This window comes from Rhinatrema bivittatum, chromosome 6 (genome assembly GCF_901001135.1).
Source record: "Rhinatrema bivittatum chromosome 6, aRhiBiv1.1, whole genome shotgun sequence".
Lineage (NCBI taxonomy): Eukaryota > Metazoa > Chordata > Amphibia > Gymnophiona > Rhinatrematidae > Rhinatrema > Rhinatrema bivittatum.
Genome location: NC_042620.1, coordinates 247,180,913 through 247,206,768, shown reverse-complemented (window position 1 = coordinate 247,206,768; position 25,856 = coordinate 247,180,913). Strand labels below are relative to the sequence as shown.

The 25,856-nt window shown below is 41.9% G+C and overlaps 1 protein-coding gene across 3 annotated transcripts in view; it reads right to left on the bottom strand.

The window, feature by feature from the left end:
* Positions 1-25,856, bottom strand: part of FTCD (formimidoyltransferase cyclodeaminase) — a 296,425-nt gene that overhangs the window by 256,350 nt on the left and 14,219 nt on the right. For all 3 annotated transcript variants that reach the window (XM_029606737.1, XM_029606736.1, XM_029606738.1), the window contains exon 4: positions 5,537-5,625. In XM_029606737.1, coding sequence (XP_029462597.1) covers positions 5,537-5,625 — 89 coding nt within the window. The remainder of the gene's footprint in view (positions 1-5,536; positions 5,626-25,856) is intronic.

The following is a 25,856-nucleotide window of genomic DNA, read 5'->3' as shown; positions in this document are numbered from 1 at the left end:
ACCTAAGATTTCTTTGGGGGACATGGAATCGTAGCGCCGTGTTTAACCAATCAGCTTTTTCCTCATTGATTAGTTTGTGAATTGTGCTGAGTTTTTTATATTGAATTCTCTGCTCTATTGGCAGCCAGTGTAATTCGGCCAGTGTTTGGGTGATGTGATCTTTTTTGCTTTTACCTGTAAATATTCTAGTAGCAGAATTTTACAAGGTTTGTAGTGGTCTTATTGTTGAATACAGTAAACCTAGAAATAATGTGTTACAGTAATCTGTGCTAGCAAAAATAAGTGCCTGTAGTACTGTTCTATTAGCAGTACAAAAACAATATTAACAGTGTATTCTTTTGTTTCCATGAACCTTCTGCTGGATTCAACTCCAAGTTAGTTAAGTATTACTTTTATTCTTTGTATATTGGTCTTCACTTTACTATGTTTAACCTTCAGATCTGTATCATAAGAAATTAAGGCTTTGGTGGTACGTTTTCTTTTTTACCAGGCTCTTCTAAAATCCAAGAGTCCTTCTTATGGTAAGTATCTTTTTTCTGTTTTCTCTTTTGTGTTTACTGCATACTTTCAGAGTTATCTGTCCCTTTGTATTACTTTCCTATTCAACTCAGTTAGATACTGCTAGCTTGCTAGTCTGGGATCCAAGCTCAGTTGGCTGTGAAGCTAAGGGTCCTGAGATATCGGGTATCTGGTCCTCCATCAGTGTCCGCCGCTAGAAGGGCTACCTACTACCTAACTATACCAAATCAAAAACAAAGACTACCTCCCTGGTACCAAGTTAACTTCTGCAAGCTAAACGTCTTTCTGTTGCAGGTGTCCGGTGGCTTGGTAAAAGTTTTTTATCTAGCTAAAGAAAATAAATGATAATCAGGAAGTTCCCACTCCCCTCTAATTAGTATAGGCAAAAAAAAAAAAAAAAAGCATTACCATATTCCTGTTCAATTATTTCTACTAGTAACTACTCTGTCCCTTCTTTTTTTTTTTTTTTTTTTTAACTTCAGGGCACAGAAATCTCTCTGGGATCTGGAATCAAATGTTTTTCTCTTTCTTTCAAATCTCCCAGGGACGCAGGAATGCAATAACAGCAGGATTACTGGTTTATGGCTGTTCCCCTTAGGGTGCAGGCTAGATTCACCACACATACTATTTGGGCTTGGCAGAGCTGACTGTCAGCAGTCCTACTCTCTGCTAAATTCTTCTGCCTTTTGTTTAATTCCCCACATGGAAAATTTCTCTCTCTTAGAGCAAATACTTGCTCCACTGATATCACTATAAAGCAGTGCTACTTTTAAAAATCTTTACTTTCCTTGGAATGGCCACTCCAGCCTTCCTGGTGACAGGGCAGAGGTGTCAGCCACTTCTATTTAATTTTCCTTATATTTTAAAAATAGCTGTATTGTCTCCAAACAAGGTTCTAGGGACTTGTCATCTTACTTTTTAGTGCTCCTACACTAGGCAAATTACTGATAAAAGCCACAAGGCTAGCCCTTGTGCTTTTGAGCTCTACAATACACATACAGGGAGCCTGCAGGAAAATCCGGACTGGATTTCTGTTTAGACTAGAGTCCCAACACAGGGGCTTTCCATGGCTATATAAACACACCAAACCAGCCTTGCACAAGTGATGAGGGCTAACAGTGGTCACCCCAACATTCAATCAGGTCCACATATTTATTTTTAAACTATGTTTCCCAGGAGCTACATGGACTGATTCTGGGATTCATCTTTCTCTCCAGGACCCTCTCTCCTATAGCCAAGCAGCAGAAGCTACTCCAGCATTCCTTGCTTCTGTCCCTGCTGTGCTATGTGCTCCGATGTGCCTCTATCATTCCCAGGGAGGGGTGCTGCAGTAGTATGTCATGTTGGAGCTGTAGTAACTTGTCACTGCTGCAGAAGCTTGGCAAGTGCCCTCTGCTGCTTGTCCTTTTGCCCTCTTGCCTTTATTTTACTCTGTCTTAGTTTTGTTTTATTTTGATCTCTTTTATTTTAACGTTTATGCCTGCCTTGCTGATATAACCTTTAAGAGTCCAGGCTATGACATTATCATTACTGGACTGCTAACATGACATTAACCAGCTGCTCCATTCTATCTCTCAACTTTAAACAGCTGATACCAGGGGGAGAGACAGTACCAAAACAAAAGAGCATCATGCTGTCTCTGCCAAGCCCTGCCCAGCACTGTTTCTTGCAGTAAGGGTAACTTTTATTTAATAATACATGTTTTAACCTATTTGCACTATGGTACATAGTGACCAACGGTGACTCTTGCTCTTCCCTTGCCCTGGCCATCCATTGTTTTGCACATTGCTGGTCATACCATTTGTCCACCATTTAGTCCTCGAGATACATCTGAAGGGTTTTACAGCTACTCTTCTCACTGCATTGCTCTTCTCCTTCTGTTTTGGTTTTCAATCACCAGCACAACTGCTGAAACCACCACTCTGAGTCAGTCTTGGTACCTTAGGGTAGTTCCTCTGCTACTTTGAGCATATGCAAGAAGCACTGCATTTCCTTTTCAGGCTTGATCTGAGAAGGATGTAGTATTTTGGAGCCCCCATGGAGTTTATAATAAAGCTTTTTGGCTGCTTCTAGTTTAGTCTGTGCAATACTAGTCTCAATCACTGTGCCAGTCACCCAGATACAGGAGGGTGAAGAGATGAGCACCATACTTGGGCAATACAGAGGAAGGGCCAGCTCATGTCCAGAGTTACCTCTATCCCTAGGGGTGGGTGGTACCTCATTTAGCCATAGAGCACACCCAGCCCCAATGATCCAGCCCTTAGAGCCAATCCCTACTCCGAAGTTATGGATTTGACTTCCCTATGTACATTATTCTAACATGCCAGAGGTTGTTCAACTTGGAAACCTGCTGCAATTATGTGTACTTTCCAGTGCAAGATTATACCCTCTCCCCAGATTTTCAATGACCAGTGAGAGCTCACCAGATGCCATTGGAACCATGTTGCTTTCCAAAGTTTGGGCCCTTCTCTCAGTGCAAACCAATTCCAGTAAACCCTGCCCTTCACAATCAAAAGAGAACACTCCCAGGGGCTCCTACTAGCTTCACCAGAATTAGTTATGTTACTGTTCTGGACGCTTCACCCATCTTTGCCACTATGGGTTCAAGGTTCTGAACCTTACCCCCCTTTCTTCTGGCCAAGGACAAAGCAGGCCTTCACCTATTCCTTCTATACGATGCTCATCTATCTCTTATCACTGGCCCATGTTCTCCTGCTGATCACATGCAATCCTTCTCCACTTTTCAATATTTGTTACTATTACCAAGATCTGCCACTTCTGTAACTCTGCCCAGGCTCTTGCCTGAGGCATCTGTGCCACCAGCATCAGCCCTTCTATGTGTCATGACTTAGCCCCCGCAGCTCTCATGGCTGGCAATAGCTGGGTATGGCCACAACACTCTATTACCATCTATTTGCAGGGCTAGTAGTTTATGTTTGTATTTATTTATTTTAATTATATGCCACCTTTGAGGCACATCAGAGTAAATTACATTCTAGGGATGTGCTTCATTTAAAAATATCGGGTCGGGCTTCAGATTGGCTGCTCCGTGAAAAATTTCATTTTAGCATGGTTCGGTTTTTTGGTTTTTTTTCGGCAACTTCCATCGAAGTGCGTTAGTGCGCACTAATGAGCCTTAATGCGCATTAACAACCAGTTAGTGCACACTATCTCAGCATTAGTGCACAGTACACCAAACGAGATAGTGCGCACTAGCTAGATGTTAATGCGCATTAAGGCTCATTAGTGTGCACGAACAGGTTAGTTAGTGCGCCCTAATAGAACTTACAGCGCACTAAGTATGTGTTAGTGCTCTGTAAATAATGTTAGTGCGCACTAAAAAATGCAACTTAAAAAGTAGAAAGTATCAATTCAGAGGAGTTCATTAGCTAGAAAACAGTGCGCACTAATTGGTATTACTGCGCACTAACAGATATTTAGTACGCAGTAACTCCATTAGTGCACACTATCACGAAATACAAATTTTGCCGAAATTTCGGCAAAAAATTTGGCGCATCCGATCCAAGACAATTTAGACAATGAGGTAGATTTTTAAAAAGTGTGCTACCTGGCGCGCGCACATGCACACCTGATTTTATAACTTGCGCATGCCTGGTTTATTATATACCTTGCACCTTGCGTGTGCTGAGCCGCACTGCTTTCCCCCGTTCCCTCCCCCCTAGTCTAACCTTCCCACCCCTTCCCCTAACCTTTCCCCCCCAGCCTACTCTAGCCCCCCAAAAAGCTTTGTTTTAACTTTCACACATACCTCCAGGCAGACATAAGTTGTGCGCGCCGGCCGATTGCCGGCATGCAATGTCTAACACAGTGGCAAATGGCCGCTGTGCCAGGAGTCACTGACCCCCCCACAGCCCCTCCCTGCCCCCACCCTGCCCCTATTTTCAAGCCCCAGGACTTACACATATCCCGGAGCTTTATGCGCACCGCCGGGCCTTTTTAAAATAGGTTTAGCACGCGTAACCTTTTGAAAATCTGGCCCAATATCGTTGACATTGTCTAATTCATAAAAAACGAATGCACATCCCTATTACATTCAGGCTGATTTGGCAGCTAAGTTAATACACACTCCTTAATGGATCATGACAAATGGCCACCATCCTGCAATCTATACTAACCAACACCTTTTCTGGTATCTCATAAGCGTCTGCCTCAGGTGCCTTAACCCAGTATTTGATTCAGCCCGTATGACATAGTGAGGGCAAAGGTAGCACCGGCGCCATTTTGAAGATTGGCAATACGCCCGCGTGCAGGAGGTCGCTCCCGGACCCCCGCTGGACTTTTGGCAAGTCTTGTGGGGGTCAGGAGGCCCCCCAAGCTGGCTAAAAGTCCCTGGGGGTCCAGCGGGGGTCCGGGGGTGATCTCCTGCACGCGTGACGTCGGGAGCCAGGAACCAAAATGGCGCCGGCGCTACCTTTGCCCTGTCACATGATAAGGGTAAAGGGCCACCGGCGCCATTTCTCAATGCAGCCGTGGCCAGAGAGAGAGGGAGTTCGCGCCGGGAGCCCCCCACTGGACCCCAGGTAATTTAAAACATTTGGGGGGGTTCGGGAGGGTGGGTTTTAGGGTTTTTTTGGTGTGCCGGTTTTTCCGCCCTCCCCCCGATTTACGATTTTTAACGATTTTTTAAAAATAAAAAACACGACGATCAGATTTCCCTCCCCCCCAGCCAAAATCGATCACACGATTCACACCCCTAATCCGTAGTAGAAATAAAGTTACGTGGCAGGGAATGCTAGCACACCCCAGTGTACGTAAGTATTTATGCATAAATTTCAGGTTAAAATCCCAGAATGTTCATGCGCCACCCAGACCATGCCTCGTCCCTTTCTGAAAACTTTTCAGAACGCAAATAAACATTTTTGTTAATTTTTGGGGCAATGACAATTCATATTCATTTTCCAAAATCCAAAACAAAAGTGCCTGGTTCAGTTCAGATTTCTTATTAGGTTTAAATGAATGCACATTCCTAGTATACAGAATTTTCAGCTGCTATTACCTTCTCAGAAAGTGCTTCGTATTGGCCAATGCGAATGGCGGGCAGTGATTTCCGAGCCTCCTGCTGTGCAGCCTCTGCATACAGATAAACTGGAAGAACAAGAAAGTACACCATGAAAGTAAACAAACCTCTCCCTGTCCTCCTATGAGACAGAGAAAGAGAAAAAAAATAGAGATTGGTTCCCATCAGCATTACCACCCCCACCCCTAAATCCAAGAAAGACTTTTCACATCAGAGTAGTACCCTGCCAGAGCCAGCAGTACCCTTCCACCATAGAGAGACATACACACACAAACCTGTCCCCTCCAGCAAATCCAGAGAGGCTGGAACATGAAAAAAGTCCCAAGGTCTGAAGCCTACCTCCCAAGAACTAGTTCACAATGACATTTTACCCCTTCAATCTGAATTAGGAACAACCAAGGACCATGCTTTAAAATGTAAATATTTAAATAGGACCTGACCTGTGAAGACAAATCAATGTCTTCAGCTCATGATGCTAATAATAATGGAAACCAATGAAAATCTTAGTACTCTTGGGATAGATAATCAATATTTAGCATGTTTATATTTACTGCATAGAACTTTAAGCATGGTACCAGTTTAATAACATAATAGTTAGAAATAACAAAATTAATTATCTATGATATGCCTGTCTGTTTGACTCACAATATCTCAGTTTATAATTATATTAGCTTTCGGTATGCAATGTGATACTTATAAAAAGATGGAAAATCTCCTGTTTTAAGTAAAATATTTTTATGTGGTCTCAACAAATGAGGAAACCACATTCTAGTCTCAGCAAAAGAGGAGGTTGTTCTTTGACACTTGGAGCAGCTTTACAACTATACAATCCATTTTCTTTATTATGGCATTTCTTAAGACTACAATACAACAGAGTAATGGATTGCCCAAGGAACAAGTTTCTGGAGAGGTAAATTCAGGCTGATGACAGTTAAAGCAGGAAAGCTAGGCATCTTTTGCCTATGAAATCAGAAAAATGGTTTCAAAATCATATGGCTAGTGAGGAACTCACAAAAACATAAATAAAGCTATACATTCTTTATTGAAATATCAAAACAGAGCAAAGGTAATTAATAAAGATAACTAAATACAAAAAAATCAAACTCAATCATATGTATCAAACCAGAAAAATCATCTAAAGGTTCACAAAGCAAACATATGAAAAACATAGCTGAATGAGGACCCAAAAAATGACAACTATACATAAACACAAAAAGCAAAATTATTTTATATATACACACAGAGCAACGACAAACACTACCAACAGAAAAATACAAACAAATCTACAAAAATATCAAAAATTCAAAAGAAGGGAAACAAATGTTACAAAGAAAAATGGGAAAAAAAGATAGAGGACAAGAAAGAAAAAAGCTTTTTTCAAAAGAAGATTAAAAAGGAAAGAAAGTACTCAGACAAATTAAGCTGAATAATAATCCTTCATAATACTTCTTCATCAATCTTCCAGATGACCTATCAGTAGAAACAAAGAATTTACACTTCATGTTAACCCAACATGTTTTGCCCATAAAGGCTTCATCAGCAGCTTTAATCAAATAAATTGAAGCAGAGAGCCATATATATATGGCTCTCTGCTTCAACAGCATGGGAGAAGACTGATACTTCACGCATATCCAGCATAGCTCTCTGCTTCAACGGTAGGGGAGAAAAAAAGAAAACTGATACTTCACGCATATCCAGCAGAGCTCCCTGCTTCAACGGCAGGGGAGAAGAAAAACAACCAATAAGGGCTGTATAACATAGTCTGAGTAAAACAAATAAGCATGGGTGTGGCTTGCTTATTGCGGCAGCTACTACCCCTAACTAATCAAGCTAGATATTTCACTTGGATGCAGCTCCATCACTGCTCTCTACATTAAAGGTGGGGGTGGAAGGGAAATAGAACCAAGAGCTAAGAGAAACATATAAGTATGAGAGAAAAAATGTGTGAAGCTTGCTGGGCAGACTGGATGGGCCATTTGGTCTTCTTCTGCCATCATTTCTATGTTTCTATGTTTCTATATCAATGTCCCCCTACCAGTATCTTCACAATCAGGGAAAATCCAAAGCCCACTGCATTGAGACAAACAAAACAGCCATCATATATATCCTCTTTGAATGCTGACTTAATGATGAAGTATTATGAAGCTTTATTATTCCGATTGAAGATTTATTATTCAGGTAAAATTGTCTGAGAACTCGGTTTCCTTTTTAATCTTTGTGGTAAGTTGTATGATAGCAGATAGGGAACAGCCTGAGAAATAAGGAGGCGGATTCTGGTGTTCCTTAGGTGCAGTTTATTTACAGTGGAAAAACCAAAATCAAAACAATCAGTGCAGCTCACTTTAACATCAGGTAACATATAGTCCTTAAACATAACAAGTCTTGGGGTAAGGAGGATCTCTGCCTGCTCCCCTGGGCACCTGCCAATACTCTTATGTAAGGTCCAGGGTAGAGATTAACTAGGCTGATCTCATATTCTCTATCAGTTCATCCACTCATGGCATTGGATACACATCAAGTTTTGAGTCCTTGTTGTCCATTTTAAAGTCAATGCAGAACCTTATGCTCCCATCTGGCTTCGGCACCAACACTATAAGTGAGGATGAATCACTGTTTGACTCCTGTATAACCTAGAGTCAGAACATTTCCTTTTCTTTGGTCTCAATGATGTGGCGCCTGCCCTCGGGAATCTGATAAAGTCATTGCCGTACCACAACTCCAGGAAACGAAATGACGTCATGCTGCACTAGATGAGTACGACCAGGCAGTATCTCCTTGTTTTGCTCTACCAGCTGCTTTAAGTCAGCTGATAGTGCAGTGGACATCTGCTCTCTGAAAGGAACTTCAGGTGCAACCTCTGGGCCAAATTCTCCTTGTACCACTCCACACCCCTGTACAACCTACTTCTTCAGAAGGTTTACATGGTAGATTTGCGTATTCTTTTCATCATCTGGCTGGGCTATTTAGTAATCTACGGGCCCTGTTTTCTCCAATACTTCATCAATCTTTGATGAAGTGTTGGAGAAAACTTTGCTTTCCAAAGATGACAGGAGGACAAGAACATGGCCCTCTGGCTGGAATACTCTTTGGACTGTGAGGTGTTTGTAAGTTTGGGCTTGGATACCCTGAGTTTTTTCTAGGCATATGCAGACCGCCTTCCCAGCCTTCATAGTAGATCTTGCACTCAGAGAACGTAGTCAACAAGATTTTTCCCGGGGTCCCCCTTCATCTTCCCGAGTCTTGCAAGCCATGTCCAAAATTCCTAACAGTATCCTCCCATACAGTAACTCAAAAAAGGAAAATCCCATAAGCTCTGTGGTACTTCCCAGATTGCAAACTGCACATAGAGCAGCAATGCATCCCAATACTTTCCATCTTCATCCACAAATTTCCTCAACATCTGCTTGAGCGTCTGACTGAAGCATTCAACAGGGCAATAGGTCTGTGGGTAATACGATGAAGTATGCAGAGTTTTTACCTTGAGCAAAGCGCAAAGTTGTTTCATTACTTTAGACATGAATGGGGTTTCCAGATCCATAGGGTCTCCTTGGGCAGCCCAAGCCATGAAAAAAACTTTCATTAGGGAGGTCACCACTATAAGGGTCTTCATATTCTGTAGCAATAATGCCTCCAGATATCTTGTCATCAAGAAGAGCCCAATCTGGAAAATCGAATTATTCCAAAGTACAGGTAAACAAGAGTTGCAAATAGCAATAGTAAAAAAAGAGACAGAGTTATCTATGGGACTTTCATACCACTCTTACGGATTTTACAACATAATGTTGTTCAAATAATAAAATAGTATTGGTGGAAGCTATCACGGTTAAAATTGTTAAGAAAAACACAAAAAAGGGCCGATGATTACATAAGACCCTACAGGTTGCTATTTGAACAACATTATGAACATTATGTTCTAAAAACTGTAAGGGTGGTATGAAGGTCCAATGGATAATTCAAAGTCTCTTTTTTACTTATACTATTGCTATTTGCAACTCATGTTTACCTGCACTCCAGATATCTTGTGGCACAGTCCAGAATAATGAGGATGTACTTATTTGCTTGAGCAGTTATATCCTAATAGCCCCACAAGGTCCATGTCCTTCCTTTCAAAAGGGGTCTCAATTATGGGCATTGGTATGAGAGGTGACACTAGTACACTGGCAGGTGTTGTGCGTTGGCAGATAGGGCAGGACCAGCAATACAACATGACCTGTTTATGTAGGACCAGCCAATATTTGTGATAATATTTTCTCTTGGGTCTTTTCCTCCCCCAGTTGACCCCCTAGAGTTGGCTGTGTGCTAGTTGTATGAACTTCTGACAATACAGTTTGGGAACTAGGAGTTGTTCTATAAATTTCCCCTCCACACTTCCCTTTATGACCTGGTAAAGTAGATTCGCTTTCATCACAAAATATGAGGGAATAGGGTCTGTAACCTGTGCTCCAAGGATACCTTCTGTATATGCTCCTGGGCCCACTTAAAGGAGTCATCCTCCATCTGGGCCCTCCTCAAGCTCCCCAAGTCACCCCCCCCCCCTTCTTCTACTCAAAGGGGCCAGGTAAGACATTCTGGGTGGGTTGCTGTTCTTCCCCTGACTCTGATCCTTCCTCCCCAGTTACCTCTATATTAGCAGCATAACTGAAATAGTCCTGTTGCATTGCCTCCGGAACACGCGTGGTCCCCAGAGGCAGGCAGAGCTCCGGAGTCTCAATGCATGGATGAAACAATGTTGCAAGGAAGAGGGATTCAATTTTATATGGAATTTGGGAACCTTTAGGGGAAGGGAGAGTCTTTTCCAAAGGGATGGGCTCCACCTTAACCAGAGTAGAACCAGGCTTCTTGTGCTAACCTTTAAAAAGGAGATAGAACAGCTTTTAAACTAAATCAACGGATAAAGACGACAGTTGCTCAGCAGCGCATGGTTCGGTGGGAGGTATCTTCAAAGGATACTAATGATGCATTAGAAATAGGGCATCCCAACAGAGAGGTTCTAATAATAAGAAAAGTAGACCAAGTGCCTATAATTAAAGACTCACCTGAGCTAAAAGATTCAAATTTATCCCTGTCAACTGAAAGCAGAATGTCAACACAAACAAAAAACATACTTTGAAATGTTTGTTTGCTAACGCCAGAAGTCTAAGAAGTAAGATGGGAGAGTTAGTGTATAGCAGTGAATGATGACATAGACTTAATTGGCATCTCAGAGATATGTTGGAAAGAGGATAACCAATGAGATAGTGCTATACCAGGGTAAAAATTATATTGCAATGATAGAGAGGAGCAATTTGGTGGTGGGGTAGCGCTTCATGTCTGGGATGGCATAGAGTCCAACAGGATAAAGATCAAGCAAGAGAAAAAGGGGCTGATGCAACACAGTGCATGGGGTGTATAGGCACAATAAGGGGATTAGTGCCTCTACAATGCACATCCAATGCAGAGTGAAACTAATAGCGCTTATCACATCCAAATGCATGTGAATGAGGCTATTAGCTATTCACTCCCAATGCAATAATTACACGATGTTGGGTTCCATATTAGGTGCTACAACCCAAGAAAGAGATCTAGGTGTCATAGTGGATAACACATTGAAATCGTCGGTTCAGTGTGCTGCGGCAGTCAAAAAAGCAAACAGAATGTTGGGAATTATTGTAAAAAGGAATGATGAATAAAACGGAAAATGTCATAATGCCTCTGTATCGCTCCATGGTGAGACCGCACCTTGAATACTGTGTACAATTCTGGTCGCCGCATCTCAAAAAAGATATAATTGCGATGGAGAAGGTACAGAGAAGGGCTACCAAAATGATAACGGGAATGGAACAACTCCCCTATGAGGAAAGACTAAAGAGGTTAGGACTTTTCAGCTTGGAGAAGAGACGACTGAGGGGGGATATGATAGAGGTGTTTAAAATCATGAGAGGTCTAGAACGGGTAGATGTGAATCGGTTATTTACTCTTTCGGATAGTAGAAAGACTAGGGGACACTCCATGAAGTTAGCATGGGGCACATTTAAAACTAATCGGAGAAAGTTCTTTTTTACTCAACGCACAATTAAACTCTGGAATTTGTTGCCAGAGAATGTGGTTCGTACAGTTAGTATAGCTGTGTTTAAAAAAGGATTGGATAAGTTCTTGGAGGAGAAGTCCATTACCTGCTATTAAGTTCACTTAGAGAATAGCCACTGCCATTAGCAATGGTTACATGGAATAGACTTAGTTTTTGGGTACTTGCCAGGTTCTTATGGCCTGGATTGGCCACTGTTGGAAACAGGATGCTGGGCTTGATGGACCCTTGGTCTGACCCAGTATGGCATTTTCTTATGTTCTTATGTTCTTAAAAAAAAAAAAAAATGTGCATCCAGGACATACATTTTAGTGATCAGAAATTAACACCTGCCCGGAGTAGGCGTTAATTGCTGAGTGCTCCTAAAACTAGTATAGAAAGGAGGAAAAAATCCCCTGCTTTTCTGTACTGCCTCCTACTTAATATCGCTGGGATAATAAGTAAGAGGAACAACTCTTTAAAAAAAAAAAAAAAAGCACCGGCAGTCGGGTACAGGAAGCATCCATTTCCTGAACCCCTGGCACATCCACAGGTTAGGAAAACAGATGCTGATAACTTCAGCGTCTATTTTCTGAACCTGATTGCCGGCACCAGAAGGAATGTATAAATCAATTCAATATTAAATTGTTGGGCACTTAATATTAATTTATTCACTCCTTCACTTATTGCTCATTGGTCCTTTTCACTGACATTTGTCAGTGAAAGGATCAATCCCCTTTCAAGACAGCCTTCTGAAAAGGGATTGGTCCTTTCACTGATATGTGACAGTGAACGGACCAATCGGCAATAAGTGATGGAGTGAATAAATTAATATTACATGCCCGACACTTTAATATTAATTTAAACACTCCTTCTGGTGCTGGTTTGGAGAATGGATGCTGGATTTATCAGTGTCCATTTTCCTAACCCGTGCATGAACGCTGGTTAGGAAAACAGATACTGATAAATTCAGTGTCTGTTTTCTTAATTGGCGCACAGCTACCAACAATGGACCTCTCTTGGGTGCATGCTATCAAAGAGGTGCTAGGGGCATGCCCCTAGCACCTCCTTGATAGCACGAGCCCTAATTTAAATATTGCATCATGCCCTCAGGAGAGGAACCTGGGGTGCATTAGGAAAGTGGGCGCTGAACACTCAGCACAACGAAAAAGATATAGTTGCGATGGAGAAGGTATAGAGAAGGGCAACCAAAATGATAAAGGGGATGGAACAGCTCCCCTATGAGGAAAGGCTGAAGAGGTTAGGGCTGTTCAGCTTGGAGAAGAGACGGCTGAGGGGGGATATGATAGAGGTCTTTAAGATCATGAGAGGGCTTGAATGAGTAGAGGTTTTGAACGAGTAGATGTGAATCGGTTATTTACACTTTCGAATAATAGAAGGACTAGGGGGCATTCCATAAAGTTAGCAAGTAGCACATTTAAGACTAATTAGAGAAAATTCTTTTTCACTCAACACACAATAAAGCTCTGGAATTTGTTGCCAGAGGATGTGGTTAGTGCAGTTAGTGTAGCTGGGTTCAAATATGATTTGGATAAGTTCTTGGAGAAGTCCATTAATGCCTATTAATCAAGTTGACTTAGGGAATAGCCACTGCTATTAATTGCATCAGTAGCATGGGATCTTCTTAGTGTTTAGGTAATTGCCAGGTTCTTGTGGCCTGGTTTGGCCTCTGTTGGAAACAGGATGCTGGGCTTGATGGACAGTTGGTCTGACCCAGCATGGCAATTTCTTATGTTCTTAACTTTTTTGCATCAGTCCCTAAATGCACAATTGAATGTTTATGGGTAGAAATCCCTTGTGTGTTGGGGAAGAGGATAGTGATAGGCTTATACTACTCTCCACCTGGCCAAAATGATGAGATGGACAGTGAAATGCTAAGAGAAATTAGGGAAACTAACCAAATTGTTAGTGCAGTAATAATGGGAGATTTCAATTACCAAAACCACAAAAAGCAACAACCTGCACTTAGCAAGTAGTAGAGAACACAATAGTGCAAGGAAACATCAGAGTTCCACAAGGAGTTCTTTAGAGAGTGTATATTTATTCAGCAGAATTTCGTACGGCAACTCCACTTTCATTGTATGTATTCCCTTTCAGATTTCTTTGATGCCTATTGTCCCTCCCGACGCAGTCACGGCGAAACACGGGTCCGTGTCGGGGGACTTTTATAAGATGTCTGCTGTTTGAAAGTGGAATTGCCGTTCGAAATTCTGCTGAATAAATATACACCCTCTAAAGAACTCCTTGTGGAACTTTGAGATTTCAATTACCCCAATATTGACTGGGTAAGTGAAATATCAGGACATGCTGGAGAGATAAAGTTCCTGGATGGAATAAATGGTCATTTTATGGAGAAATTGGTTTAGGAACAAACTAGAGAGGGTGCAATTTTAGATCCAATTCTCAGTGGCATGCAGGATTTGGTGAGAGAGGTAATGATAGTGGGGCCACTTGGCAATAGTGATCATATGATCAAATTTGAATTAATGACTGGAAAGTAAATTCATGGCTCTAGCACTAAATTTTGAAAAGGAAAACTTTGATAAGTAAATCCATGGCTCTAGCACTAAATTTTGAAAAGGAAAACTTTGATAAAATAAGAAAAATAGTTAAAAAAAACAAAACCAAAAACAACTGAAAGGTACAGCTGAAAAGATTAAGAATGTGCAACAGGTGTGGTCACTGTTAAAAAAAAAATACCATCTTAGAAGGACAGTCCTTATGTATTCCACACATTAAGAAAGGTGGAAGGAAGATCAATTAATTGCCATTATGGCTAAAACGTGAGGTGAAAGAGGCTATTTTAGCTAAAAGATCTTCATTAAAAAATTGGAAGAAGGATCCATCAGAAGACAATAGGATAAAGTATAAGTTTTGCAAAAAAATATCTAAATCATTGATAAGACAGGCTAAGAGAGAATATGAAAATAAGGTGGCCATAAAGGCAAAAATTCATAATAAAAACTTTTTAAAATTTATCCAAAGCAGAAAGCCTGTGAGGGAGTTGGTTGGACCATTAGATGATCGAAGGGTTAAAGGGGCCCTTAGGGAAGATATGGCCTTCATGGAAAGACTAAACAAATTCTTTGCTTTGGTGTTTACTGAAGATGTTGGGGAGATAAATTTTCCGGAGACTGTTTCCAAAGGTGACAACTAAGATGAACTGAACCAAATCACGGTGAAACTGAAAGATATGATAGACCAGACTGCCAAACTGAAGAGTAGTAAATCACCTGGACCGGATGGTATACACCCCAGGGTTCTGAAAGAACTAAAAAATGAAATTTCTGACTTATTTCAATTCATTTGTAACCTATCATTAAAATCATCTGTTGTACCTGAAGACTGGAAGGTGGACAATGTAACCCCAATATTTAAAAAGGGCTCCAGGGGTAATCAGGGAAACTATAGACCAATGAGCCTGACTTTAGTGTGGGAAAAAATCATGCAAACTGTTATAAAATAACAATCACAAAACATTTAGATAGACATGGTTTAATGGGACACAGCCAGCATGGATTTACCCAAGGGAAGTCTTGCCTCACAGATCTTCTACATTTTTTTGAAGGGGTGAATAAACGTGTGGACAAAGGTGAACCAGTATATGTGATGTATTTGGATTTTCAGAAGGCATTCGAAAAAGTTCCTCATGAGAGGCTTCTAAGAAAACTAAAAAGTCAGGGGATAGGAGGCAATGTCCTTTTGTAGATTGCAAACTGTTTACAAGACAGGAAACAAAGAGTGGGATTAAATGGGCTGCTTATATAGTGCAAGAAGGTAAACAGTGGAGCGCCTCAGGGATCTGTACTTGGACCAGTGCTTTTTAATATATTTATAAATGATCTGGAAAGGGATACGACCAGTGAGGTGATGAAATTTGCGGGTAACACAAAATTATGCAGAGTAATTATATGTCAAGCAGATTATGATAAATTGCAGGAGGACCTTGTGAGACTGGATGATTGGGCTTCCAAATGGCAGATGAAATTTAATGTGGACAAGTGCAAGGTGATGCATATAGGGAAAAATAACCAATGCTATAGTTACACAATGTTAGCTTCTATCTTAGGAAAGATTTGTTAGCTTCTATCTTAGGAAAGAGATCTAGGCGTCATATTGGATAATACATCGAAATTGCTGACTCAGTGTGCTGTGGTGATCAAGAAAAGCAAACAATGTTATGAATTATTAAGGGGGGAATGGCAAATAAAATGTGGATGTCATAATGCCTCTGTATCGATCTATGGTGAAACTGCACCTTGAATACTGTGTACAATTCTGGTTGCCACATCTCAAAAAAGATATAGTTGTGCTGGAGAAAGTTCAGAGAAGGGTGACCAAAACGATAAAGGGCATGGAATGGCTCTCCTGTGAGGAAAGGCTAAACAAGTTAGTAGTTAGTTCAGTTTGGAGAAGACAGGACTGAGGGGGGCTACAAAATCATGAAAGGACTTGAATAGGTTAATGTAAATCAGTTATTTACTCTCCCAAATAATAGAAGGACTAGATGGCATTTCATGAAGTTAGCAAGTAGCTCATTTAACACAAATTGAAGAAAATTCTTTTTTACTCAGCACATAGTTAAGCTCTGGAATTCATTGCCAGAGGATCTGATTATGGCAATTAGTGTAGTTAGGTTTAAAAAGGTTTGGATTAGTTGCTAGAGGAAAAATCCATAAAGTGCTATTAATCATAAGAACATAAGAAATTGCCATGCTGGGTCAGACCAAGGGCCCATCAAGCCCAGCATCCTGTTTCTAACAGAGGCCAAACCAGGCCACAAGAACCTGGCAATTACCCAAACACTAAGAAGATCCCATGCTACTGATGCAATTAATAGCAGTGGCTATTCCCTAAGTAAACTTGATTAATAGCCGTTAATGGACTTCTCCTCCAAGAACTTAGCCAAACCTTTTTTGAACCCAGCTACACTAACTGCACTAACCACATCCTCTGGCAAAAAATTTCAGAGCTTTAATGTGCATTGAGTGAAAAAGAATTTTCTCCGATTAGTCTTAAATGTGCTACTTGCTAACTTCATGGAATGCCCCCTAGTCCTTCTATTATTCGAAAGTGTAAATAACCGAGTCACATTTACCCGTTCAAGACCTCTCATGATCTTAAAGACCTCTATCATATCCCCCCTCAGCCATCTCTTCTCCAAGCTGAACAGCCCTAACCTCTTCAGCCTTTCCTCATAGGGGAGCTGTTCCATCCCCTTTATCACTTTGGTTGCTCTTCTCTGTACCTTCTCCATCACAACTATATCTTTTTTGAAATGTGGTGACCAGAATTGTACACAGTATTCAAGGTGTGGTCTCACCATGAAGCGATATAGAGGCATTATGACATTTTCTGTTTTATTAACCATTCCCTTCCTAATAATTCCTAACATACTGTTTGCTTTTTTGACTGCTGCAGCACACTGAGTCGACGATTTTAAAGTATTATCCACTATGATGCATAGATCTTTTTCCTGGGTGGTAGCTCCTAATGTGGACCCTAACATTGTGTAACTAGAGCAAGGGTTATTTTTCCCTATATGCAACACCTTGCACTTGTCCACATTAAATTTCAGCTGAGAACTGTCATATAATATTAATATAAACAAGGCAAGATATACCAAAGGATAGGTACATTGAAAAGACTGAGTTCAAGCACAATAGTAGAACAGTAGTAGACATCTGTAGGAGGCAGGATAAGTTGTCAGAGGGGAGGATTGAATGATAGGAGGCTATGGAAGGCTGTGGTATTATGTTTTGAGATCATTGTGCAAGCTGTCATTATGAGATTGGCAGAGTAGCCAGGCTTTCAGGTCTTTCTTAAAAGATTTTGGGTTTTCTTGAACGGTGAGGTACTGAGGTAATGAATTCCATAACTTTGGGCCGATGATGGAAATGGCTCTGTTTCTGGTGGAAGAGAGTTTGGCATGTGGAAGTGATGGAGTCACTAGTTGTAGTTTACTAGTTGATCTTGTTGTGCGTAGAGAATAATGTATATGAATGATGTCATCAAGTGCAGTGTAGTCTGCTTTGTAAATTGCTTTCTGTAATGTTGAGAGGACTTTAAATTTGATTCTTTTCTCAATTGTGAGCCATTGTAATTGGTTGAGAACAGGTGTTATATGATCAGATTTTCTTTTACCCGTCATTTTCCTATCTCTCTGATAGCCACCTCTCCTGGGCTTCCGCTGCCAAGGAAGCACTAGGGGTACGCAATTGTCCCTAGTGCCTCCTTTTTAGCGTGACCCCTCATTTAAATATTGTATTGCACACCCAAGAGAGGTGGATGGGCACATGTTAGGAAAGCGAGCGCTCAATACTGAGCACCCGTTTTCTGCGCGTCTTTATCGGCCTGAGAATATGCACAAAATCTAGCTATTTGAAGAAATTACCTCCATGAGCAATACTTGAAGAAATGGAAGAACAGCAAAACATCTTAATACATTATTCATAGCGGTGAAAAGGATATAGGAAGACAATTTAAAAAGCACCACTTCTGAAAAATGCTTTATTATATCCACAATGCTAATGTACTTCCAGTGAGCTTTCACTGGACCCTGAAACAGCTCTGGTCAAACTGATCATTTTTCAGGCAAATCATAACTAATAGAAGCTATTAGATATAAAGAGGCCAATATTCAAAGGCATTTAGCTCAATAACTCACAAGTTATCCAGCTAAATAGTGAGTTTTCAATATCCCCAGTACTTATCCAGCTAAGTAATGGACATTTTGTGAACATTCTGGGGCGGGGACAAGCTGGCCAGGAAACTTGTCCTTAACTACAATATTAGGAGTCATCTGAACAAGATTTTTGGCTAACTCTAACCGACCCCAGGAGCAAGTCTAAAGTTATCCAGGAACATGTTCCTGGGTAACTTTAAACTTAACTGGCTATATTCAAAAGAATAAAGCCAGTTAAGTTGTGACAATAGGAAAAAAAAGTGATGTGCGGATCTGCGGCTTGACTCTCATACCCCCCAGCTGATTTGTAAAACATGTGCCCTGATGGGCTAAGCACTCCCCATTCCCCAAACCCTTCCACGAGCACTTTTAAAATAAAATAGGTACTAGGGATGTGAATCGTTTTTTGACGATTTAAAATATCGTCCGATATATTTTAAATCGTCAAAAATCGTTAGAGCCTCGATACAATAACAATTCCCCCGATTTATCGTCAAAAAATTGTAAATCGGGGGAAGGGGGAGGGGGAAGGGGGAGGGCGGGAAAACCGGCACACTAAAACAACCCTAAAACCCACCCCGACCCTTTAAAATAAATCCCCCACCCTCCCGAACCCCCCCAAAATGCCTTAAATTACCTGGGGTCCAGAGGAAGGGTCCCGGTGTGATCTTTTACTCTCGGACCTCCGTGCGTTGTAGAAATGGCGCCGGCGCTACCTTTGACCTGTCATATGACAGGTCAAAGGTAGCGCCGGCGCCATTTTGTTTTTTTGTCCCCCGTCAGGAGCGTAGGAGATCGCTCCCGGACCCCCGCTGGACCCCCAGGGACTTTTGGCCAGCTTGGGGGGGCCTCCTGACCCCCACAAGACTTGCCAAAAGTCCAGCAGGGGTCCGGAACGATCTCCTACCGCAAATAGTTTTTCCGTACGGAAAAACGATTCGACTGCAGGAGGTCGTTCCGGACCCCCGCTGGACCCCCAGGGACTTTTGGCCAGCTTGGGGGGGCCTCCTGACCCCCACAAGACTTGCCAAAAGTCCAGCGGGGGTCCGGAACGACCTCCTGCAGTCGAATCGTGTTGCCGTACGGCCGGCGCCATTTTCCATACGGAAAAGCGATTCGCGGTAGGAGATCGCTCCCGGACCCCCGCTGGACTTTTGGCAAGTCTTGTGGGGGTCAGGAGGCCCCCCAAGCTGGCCAAAAGTCCCTGGGGGTCCAGCGGGGGTCCGGGAGCGATCTCCTACGCTCCTGACGTCGGGGGACAAAAAAACAAAATGGCGCCATTTCTACAACGCACGGAGATCCGAGAGTAAAAGATCACACCGGGACCCTTCCTCTGGACCCCAGGTAATTTAAGGCATTTTGGGGGGGTTCGGGAGGGTGGGGGATTTATTTTAAAGGGTCGGGTGGGTTTTAGGGTTGTTTTAGTGTGCCGGTTTTCCCGCCCTCCCCTTCCCCTCCCCCCCCACTGGACCCCAGGTAATTTAAGGCATTTTGGGGGCGGTCGGGAGGGTGGGGGATTTATTTTAAAGGGTCGGGGTGGGTTTTAGGGATGTTTTAGTGTGCCGGTTTTCGATTTACACGATTTACACGATATTTAAAAAACCCAAACTGTGACGATCCGATTCCCTCCCCCTCCCAGCCGAAATCGATCGTTAAGACTATCGATCACACGATTCACATCTCTAATAGGTACTGCCTGAGTGAGCCCTTCTCCCCGTTTCTTCCATTAGTATTTAATGCATTGATATCGAAGGGAAATTTCCCAGTTCATGGAAATGTGGCTCATATTACCTTGATCCCTAAACCAGGGAAAGATTTATTACAGCCTGCTTCTTATCGCCCCATTTCCCTACTAAATGTAGACCACAAATTCCTAGCAAAGATTATGGCGGACAGGTTGGGCACTATTCTTCCACAACTGACCCAACCGGAACAGGTGGGCTTCGTTCAAAAACGTTATGCTTTGACTAACATAAGATGTCTGGCAGTGGCTATCGACTTATGCACTAGACACCGTGCTCCTTTTCTCATTGCAAGTTTATTTATGTATGTATTTATTTATTTATTCTTTATTCAATTTTCATTCAAAAGTTCTTTAAACAAAAATATACATAAGTAATGATGATATCAAATAATTAACTTAAATATATTAATACATATATCTCAATATTATGTATCTCAATTACATCTCCAATAAAAGGGGGAGAAAACATATATTACTTCAACATAAATACCATTTTTGAGGAGAGAGTGATATTTAACTTTCTTTTGGACCATCTAAACTACCTCCTTCTATTTGTTTATCATGCAAAAACGTCTCCAAATGTAATGGGTCAGAGAAACTATACCTGTTTCCTTGAAAGGTTACAAAACAAATACAGGGAAATTTAAAAAAAAAAAAACTATCCCCAATTGCCAGCAATTTTGCTTTCAAGGTAAGCAAGTGTCTCCTCCTAGCCTGCGTGGCTCTTGAGAAATCTGGGAACATAAATATTCTCTGGTCACAAAAATTAAGATCTTTATGTTTGAGAAAATCTCTAAACAGTTTGTCCTTGTCAATTTCTAATTGAAGAGAAACCAATAAAGAAGATCTTTTCTGTATAATATCTATGGATTCCTCGAGGAAAGTGGAAACTCCAATAGTTGAAGTCTCAACTTTTTCCTCATTTTGTCTTACCAACCTTTCTGGAAAATAAAAGATCTTGAATATTGATGGTATATCTATCTTCATATTGTAATATATCTCACAAATACTTTTTAAACATTTCCATTGGAGATAAAAGTCTCATCTGAGGAAAATTAATCAGACGTAGATTTTTATACCTCATCATATTTTCTATCTTCTCCAATTCTTTATGTATAGAAAAACTCTCTCTTATATGAATGTTTTCGGTATCTTCCAGTAATTTTAATTTAGTTGTAACTTTCACCATTTCATCATTCAATTTAGACACACCATTTTTCTGTTCCCCTATCTGTAATCTATTTGAATTTACTATCATTGACAAAGACATATTCAATTGAGAAACGTTATCATTCATCTTAGACATCATTTTCCAAATGTCCTTAAGTGTGACGTCTTCAGGTGGATCAGAGGGCCACTGCTCAGGCCTCTTTGATACTCCTTCAGAATTAGATAGCTGATCACTTGTTTTTGAATCTTGAGAATCTACACAGTCACTTCCTTTTTGGTGGCTGCAAGGTTCTAGATGTAAAACCTATCTGGTAATGTTACCGAAGGTTGTGGGGGGAGTGGTGGTCCCACGCCAGGACTCAGGGAGGCCGAAAACTGTCCCCCTGAACTGTCTTCTGTTGGCGAACCGACCTGTTGAAAGACATGGTCATCCATCAGCCCTCTCGGTGTTATAGGAGATATGGGGAAACTTTTGACTTTTCTTTTCCTCCCCATAAATCTGGGAGGAACTAGACTAGCAAAGTTCACCAATATTCAAATTCCTGAACTCACTTTTCAGTTGCTTCCACCGAACTTCTGATCTTCCCGGTCTTCCAGTCTTCCCGGGCTAAGTTGGGCAAAGCCGCACACCCCTTGGGAGCACGCGGCTTAGGCGCGTGCTGGCGGCGGCAGTGCGCCACTTGTCTGCGGATTTTATGGGCAGTCCCTCTGGCGACATCACTAGTCCCGCCTCCAGTCAGCACTCAGCTGTTCTCAGGTGGTAGTAGTGCAGGTTACAGCGCTGTTAGGGTTCCAGGAACGCTGAAGAGTCTCTCTCTCTCCTCTCCTCAGGCTCCCCAGCTCTTTTGTCGCTTGCCTGCCGATTTTATGGGCAGTCCCTCCGGTGACGTCACTGGTCCCGCCTCCAGTCAGCACTCAGCTGTTCTCTCAGGTGGTAGTAGTGCAGGTTACAGCGCTGTTAGGGTTCCAGGAACACTGAAGAGCCTCTCTCTCTCTCTCCTCTCCTCAGGCTCCCCGTCATTGCAAGTTTAGATGCAGAAAAGGCCTTTGATCGTGTGGAGTGGGGATTTATGTTTGGCCTCCTAGGGGAGATGGGGTTTGGAGGTTTTTTCTATCAAGCACTCCAACTTTTGTATTCGAACCCGGTTGCTTCACTGATGGTGAATGGTCAATATTCCTCTTCTTTCCCAGTGTTTCGAGGTACTAGACAAGGATCTCCGTTATCCCCCCTACTTTTCTTACTGACTCTGGAGCCTTTATTATTGGCCATTCAGGCCTCCTCCATGATCCGAGGGCTGCTGTTTCAGGCCCATGGACAGAAAGAGGTCTTTAAGTATGCCGCTTTTGCGGATGACCTATTGGTATTTCTTACTAGTCCATGTCATTCCTTACCGGCATTATTGGGTGTGGTGCAGGAATATGGGGTATTTTCTGGGCTGCGGATCAATTGGGATAAATCAGAAGCATTGGGTGTCCCATCGACTCTCCGGGAACAGTGGGGAGGTCCTTTCCCTTTGCATTGGGCGGAAGGCGCAATCAAATACTTGAGGATAGGTTTATCCTTGGATTTGTCGGCTATGTATGATTTAAATGTCCCGAGATTGCTCCAGCACACTAAGGAAAAACTAAGTCTCTGGAAAAATTTGCCACTTTCCCTGGGGGGCGTATTCATTTGTTTAAGATGACCCTTTTGCCTAAGTGGTTATATGTGTTGCAAAATCTCCCTCTGATGTTTAGGCGCTGTGACAATATCGCCCTGCAAAAAATGCTGAGGCACTTTATTTGGCAGGGGAAGAGGGCATGTGTACCACTGTCTTGGCTAACTCTGCGCTGGGGTGCTGGAGGCATGGGCGTCCCCAATTTCAGTTCTTACTGTGTGGCTGCGAATCTTCATCTCATTCGGGAATGGATACTGGGTTCATCCTTCTACATCAATATTTTGGCAGAATGTACTCCCCTCGAGCTTACCTGTGTCTTGATGGGGCCGAGCAAAGAGTTGCCGCCTGTGCTTTCTCACAACCCACTGATTGTTCCAATTCGAAAGGCCTGGATGTACCTTACCAAGCAATTGGGTCTGCCCCAATGTAGTCCGTACCTTCTCCCCGTAGAGAAACCCAGAATTTCTCCTGGGCTCTCAAGATACGAGCCTACGGGGGTGGGCACAGAAAGGCATTACCCATTTGGGACATTTGCTGGATCCTGAGGGAGCATTGATGCCGTTTCCCACTGTACAACGAATTTATGGCTTAATTGCAGCTCAGTTATTTGGCTATATCCAACTCAGGCACTATATATTGGTGTTAAAGCTTGACTGTCATAGTCCCGCTCAATTTCTAGCATTAGAATCTTTTTTACACCTGGAAAGACAAAGACCTCTATCTCTTTCTATGTATTACAGAGCTCTCCAACTGGATGTCACAAAGCATGTATATTACCTCAGTAGAGCGTTGGGAAAAAGATGGAGTATTCACGCTTTCAGTGGCAATTTTTTCTGCTTGTATGGGGAACTTAAAAAGGACCACTGACAATATGTATTTCCGGGAAATGCAATATAAATTTCTGCGGAGGGCCTTTGTCTCCCCACAGGTTGCTTGGCAAGCACGTCTCATTTCAGATTCCATGTGCCCCCGATGTCACCTCGCTATTGGTACCCTATCTTGTGCATTCTGGGCCTGCTCTCTCATACGATTGTTCTGGGGGAAAATTATAAACTATTTGCAGCATTTATTGAAAGTGCAATTCACAATCACCCCGCAGCTGATTTTATTCGATTGCATTCCCCAGTCTGTTATTAGAAAAGTGGGTTGGCGTACTCTGGTCAAAAAGGCCTGGCTGGTGGGGAAAAAAGTTATTTTACTTAATTGGTTGGAGCAGTCAGCGCCTTGGCGTAATCATTTTCATCGTATGATGCACATGGACAACCTCACTTCTAAACTGTCTCCATCACAACGTCGATTCTTTTTGGAAACCTGAGAGATATATCTGCAAGCCTTACCGTACCATGCTCGTAGTTTGATCCTCAATGACTGAACGTTAAAGGACAACAACACTTTTGGACGAGGAAAGGGTTCTCACCCTCATGAATTAGTTTTGATTCTCGATTATCTTGTTGTATCTATGTGTTTTCTTTGCCAAGACCTGGGGGAGGGGAAGGGGTGAGGGACTAGGGGGATGGGGGCAGGGATGTGAGGGGTAAGGGGGGGTATGGGGACCTCGTGTACCTGTATCTGTTACCTTTGGGGTCCTGCCCTCTGCAGTTGATGGATAAACTGGTATGGGGGATGTATCAGAGTGCAACATCGCCCGATGCCACTTGGCACTGATTATTACAATGGGCGACCCTGATGTTGTATACACGTGTGGACATGGGTACACAGGAAAAATATTAAATGGGTGTTTCTCTATTGTCCTATGAATATTATTGTCGATATTTGTATTCTGTTCCATGTTCTACTGTTTTGTTGACAATAATGTTTTTCCAATTATGTGTGATTCACTCAATATACCTCCTATTAGGAAAACAGAACAAGCCAGCCTGCTATAGATCCCTATACAAAAACTACATAGTAACAGAATACCTCACCTTTGTCACGCATGCAGGACAGAGCCTCATCAAATACAGAATAAAGAGACCCTAAAGTATAAACAGAAATGAGCTGGAAACCTCAACTTATCAGACTGTATGTAGAGCAATAATGGAAAAATAGAAATGCCATTCCTCAAAACAATAAAATCAAATACAAAACATCAATCATAATTGTAAAATCATACTAATAAAAAGAATATTTCAAAACATCAAATGAATAGAATAACAGCCAATAATTAAAAACTCATAAAATTATATAATTTCCAAAACCCTGATAATATTTCAAAATAGCAGACATCAAATAACACCCAATAATTAAAACTAATAAGGCAATCTCAACTGCAATACCTCACCAATGCAATCTCAACTGCAGGACCTCACCAATGGAATGCTCTCCCCCCAGACCTACGCCTCAAACCCAGTCTGCCAGAGTTAAAAAAAAAAGCTAAAAACCTGGCTCTTCAGGCAAGCTTTCCCATCTACAGAATGTAACTAGGTTACCTTGATCTGATTCCTTAATTTCAAGTTCCCTAACTCCTCCTCGCATGACACGATCCTTCCCCCCTGCCATCCTTCCGCGCCTTCCCTCATGCTCCCCCCCTCTGAGAGTGCGTCCCAGCAGTTCACCCATTCCAGGCCCTCTTCTTTTTCCTCGACCCCCCCCCCCCCCCCACCCTGTCCTTCTATTTCATGATTATCCACCCTGCAAGCCAATGTTAATTTGAATTAATTGTTGTTAATGTTGTATTTATTTACTTTCAAGTTATATTTTGTATCAATCTGCTTTACTCATACTCAATGTTTAACTCGTTATTTTGTATAGAGTACGGACTCAATGTTTAACTCGTTAATTGTATAGAGTACGGAAACTCACCATTCACTGTTCCATGTAAAAAGCCCCGGTCGGGCTTCTAAGACCAGGGCAACTTATCGTTCTATGTTAACCGGATTGATTTGTATCTAATACAGGAATTTCGGTATATAAAAATGAAAAATAAATATAAATAAATAAATAAAATTTGTGTTTACAAATATAAAATAGGCACTGAT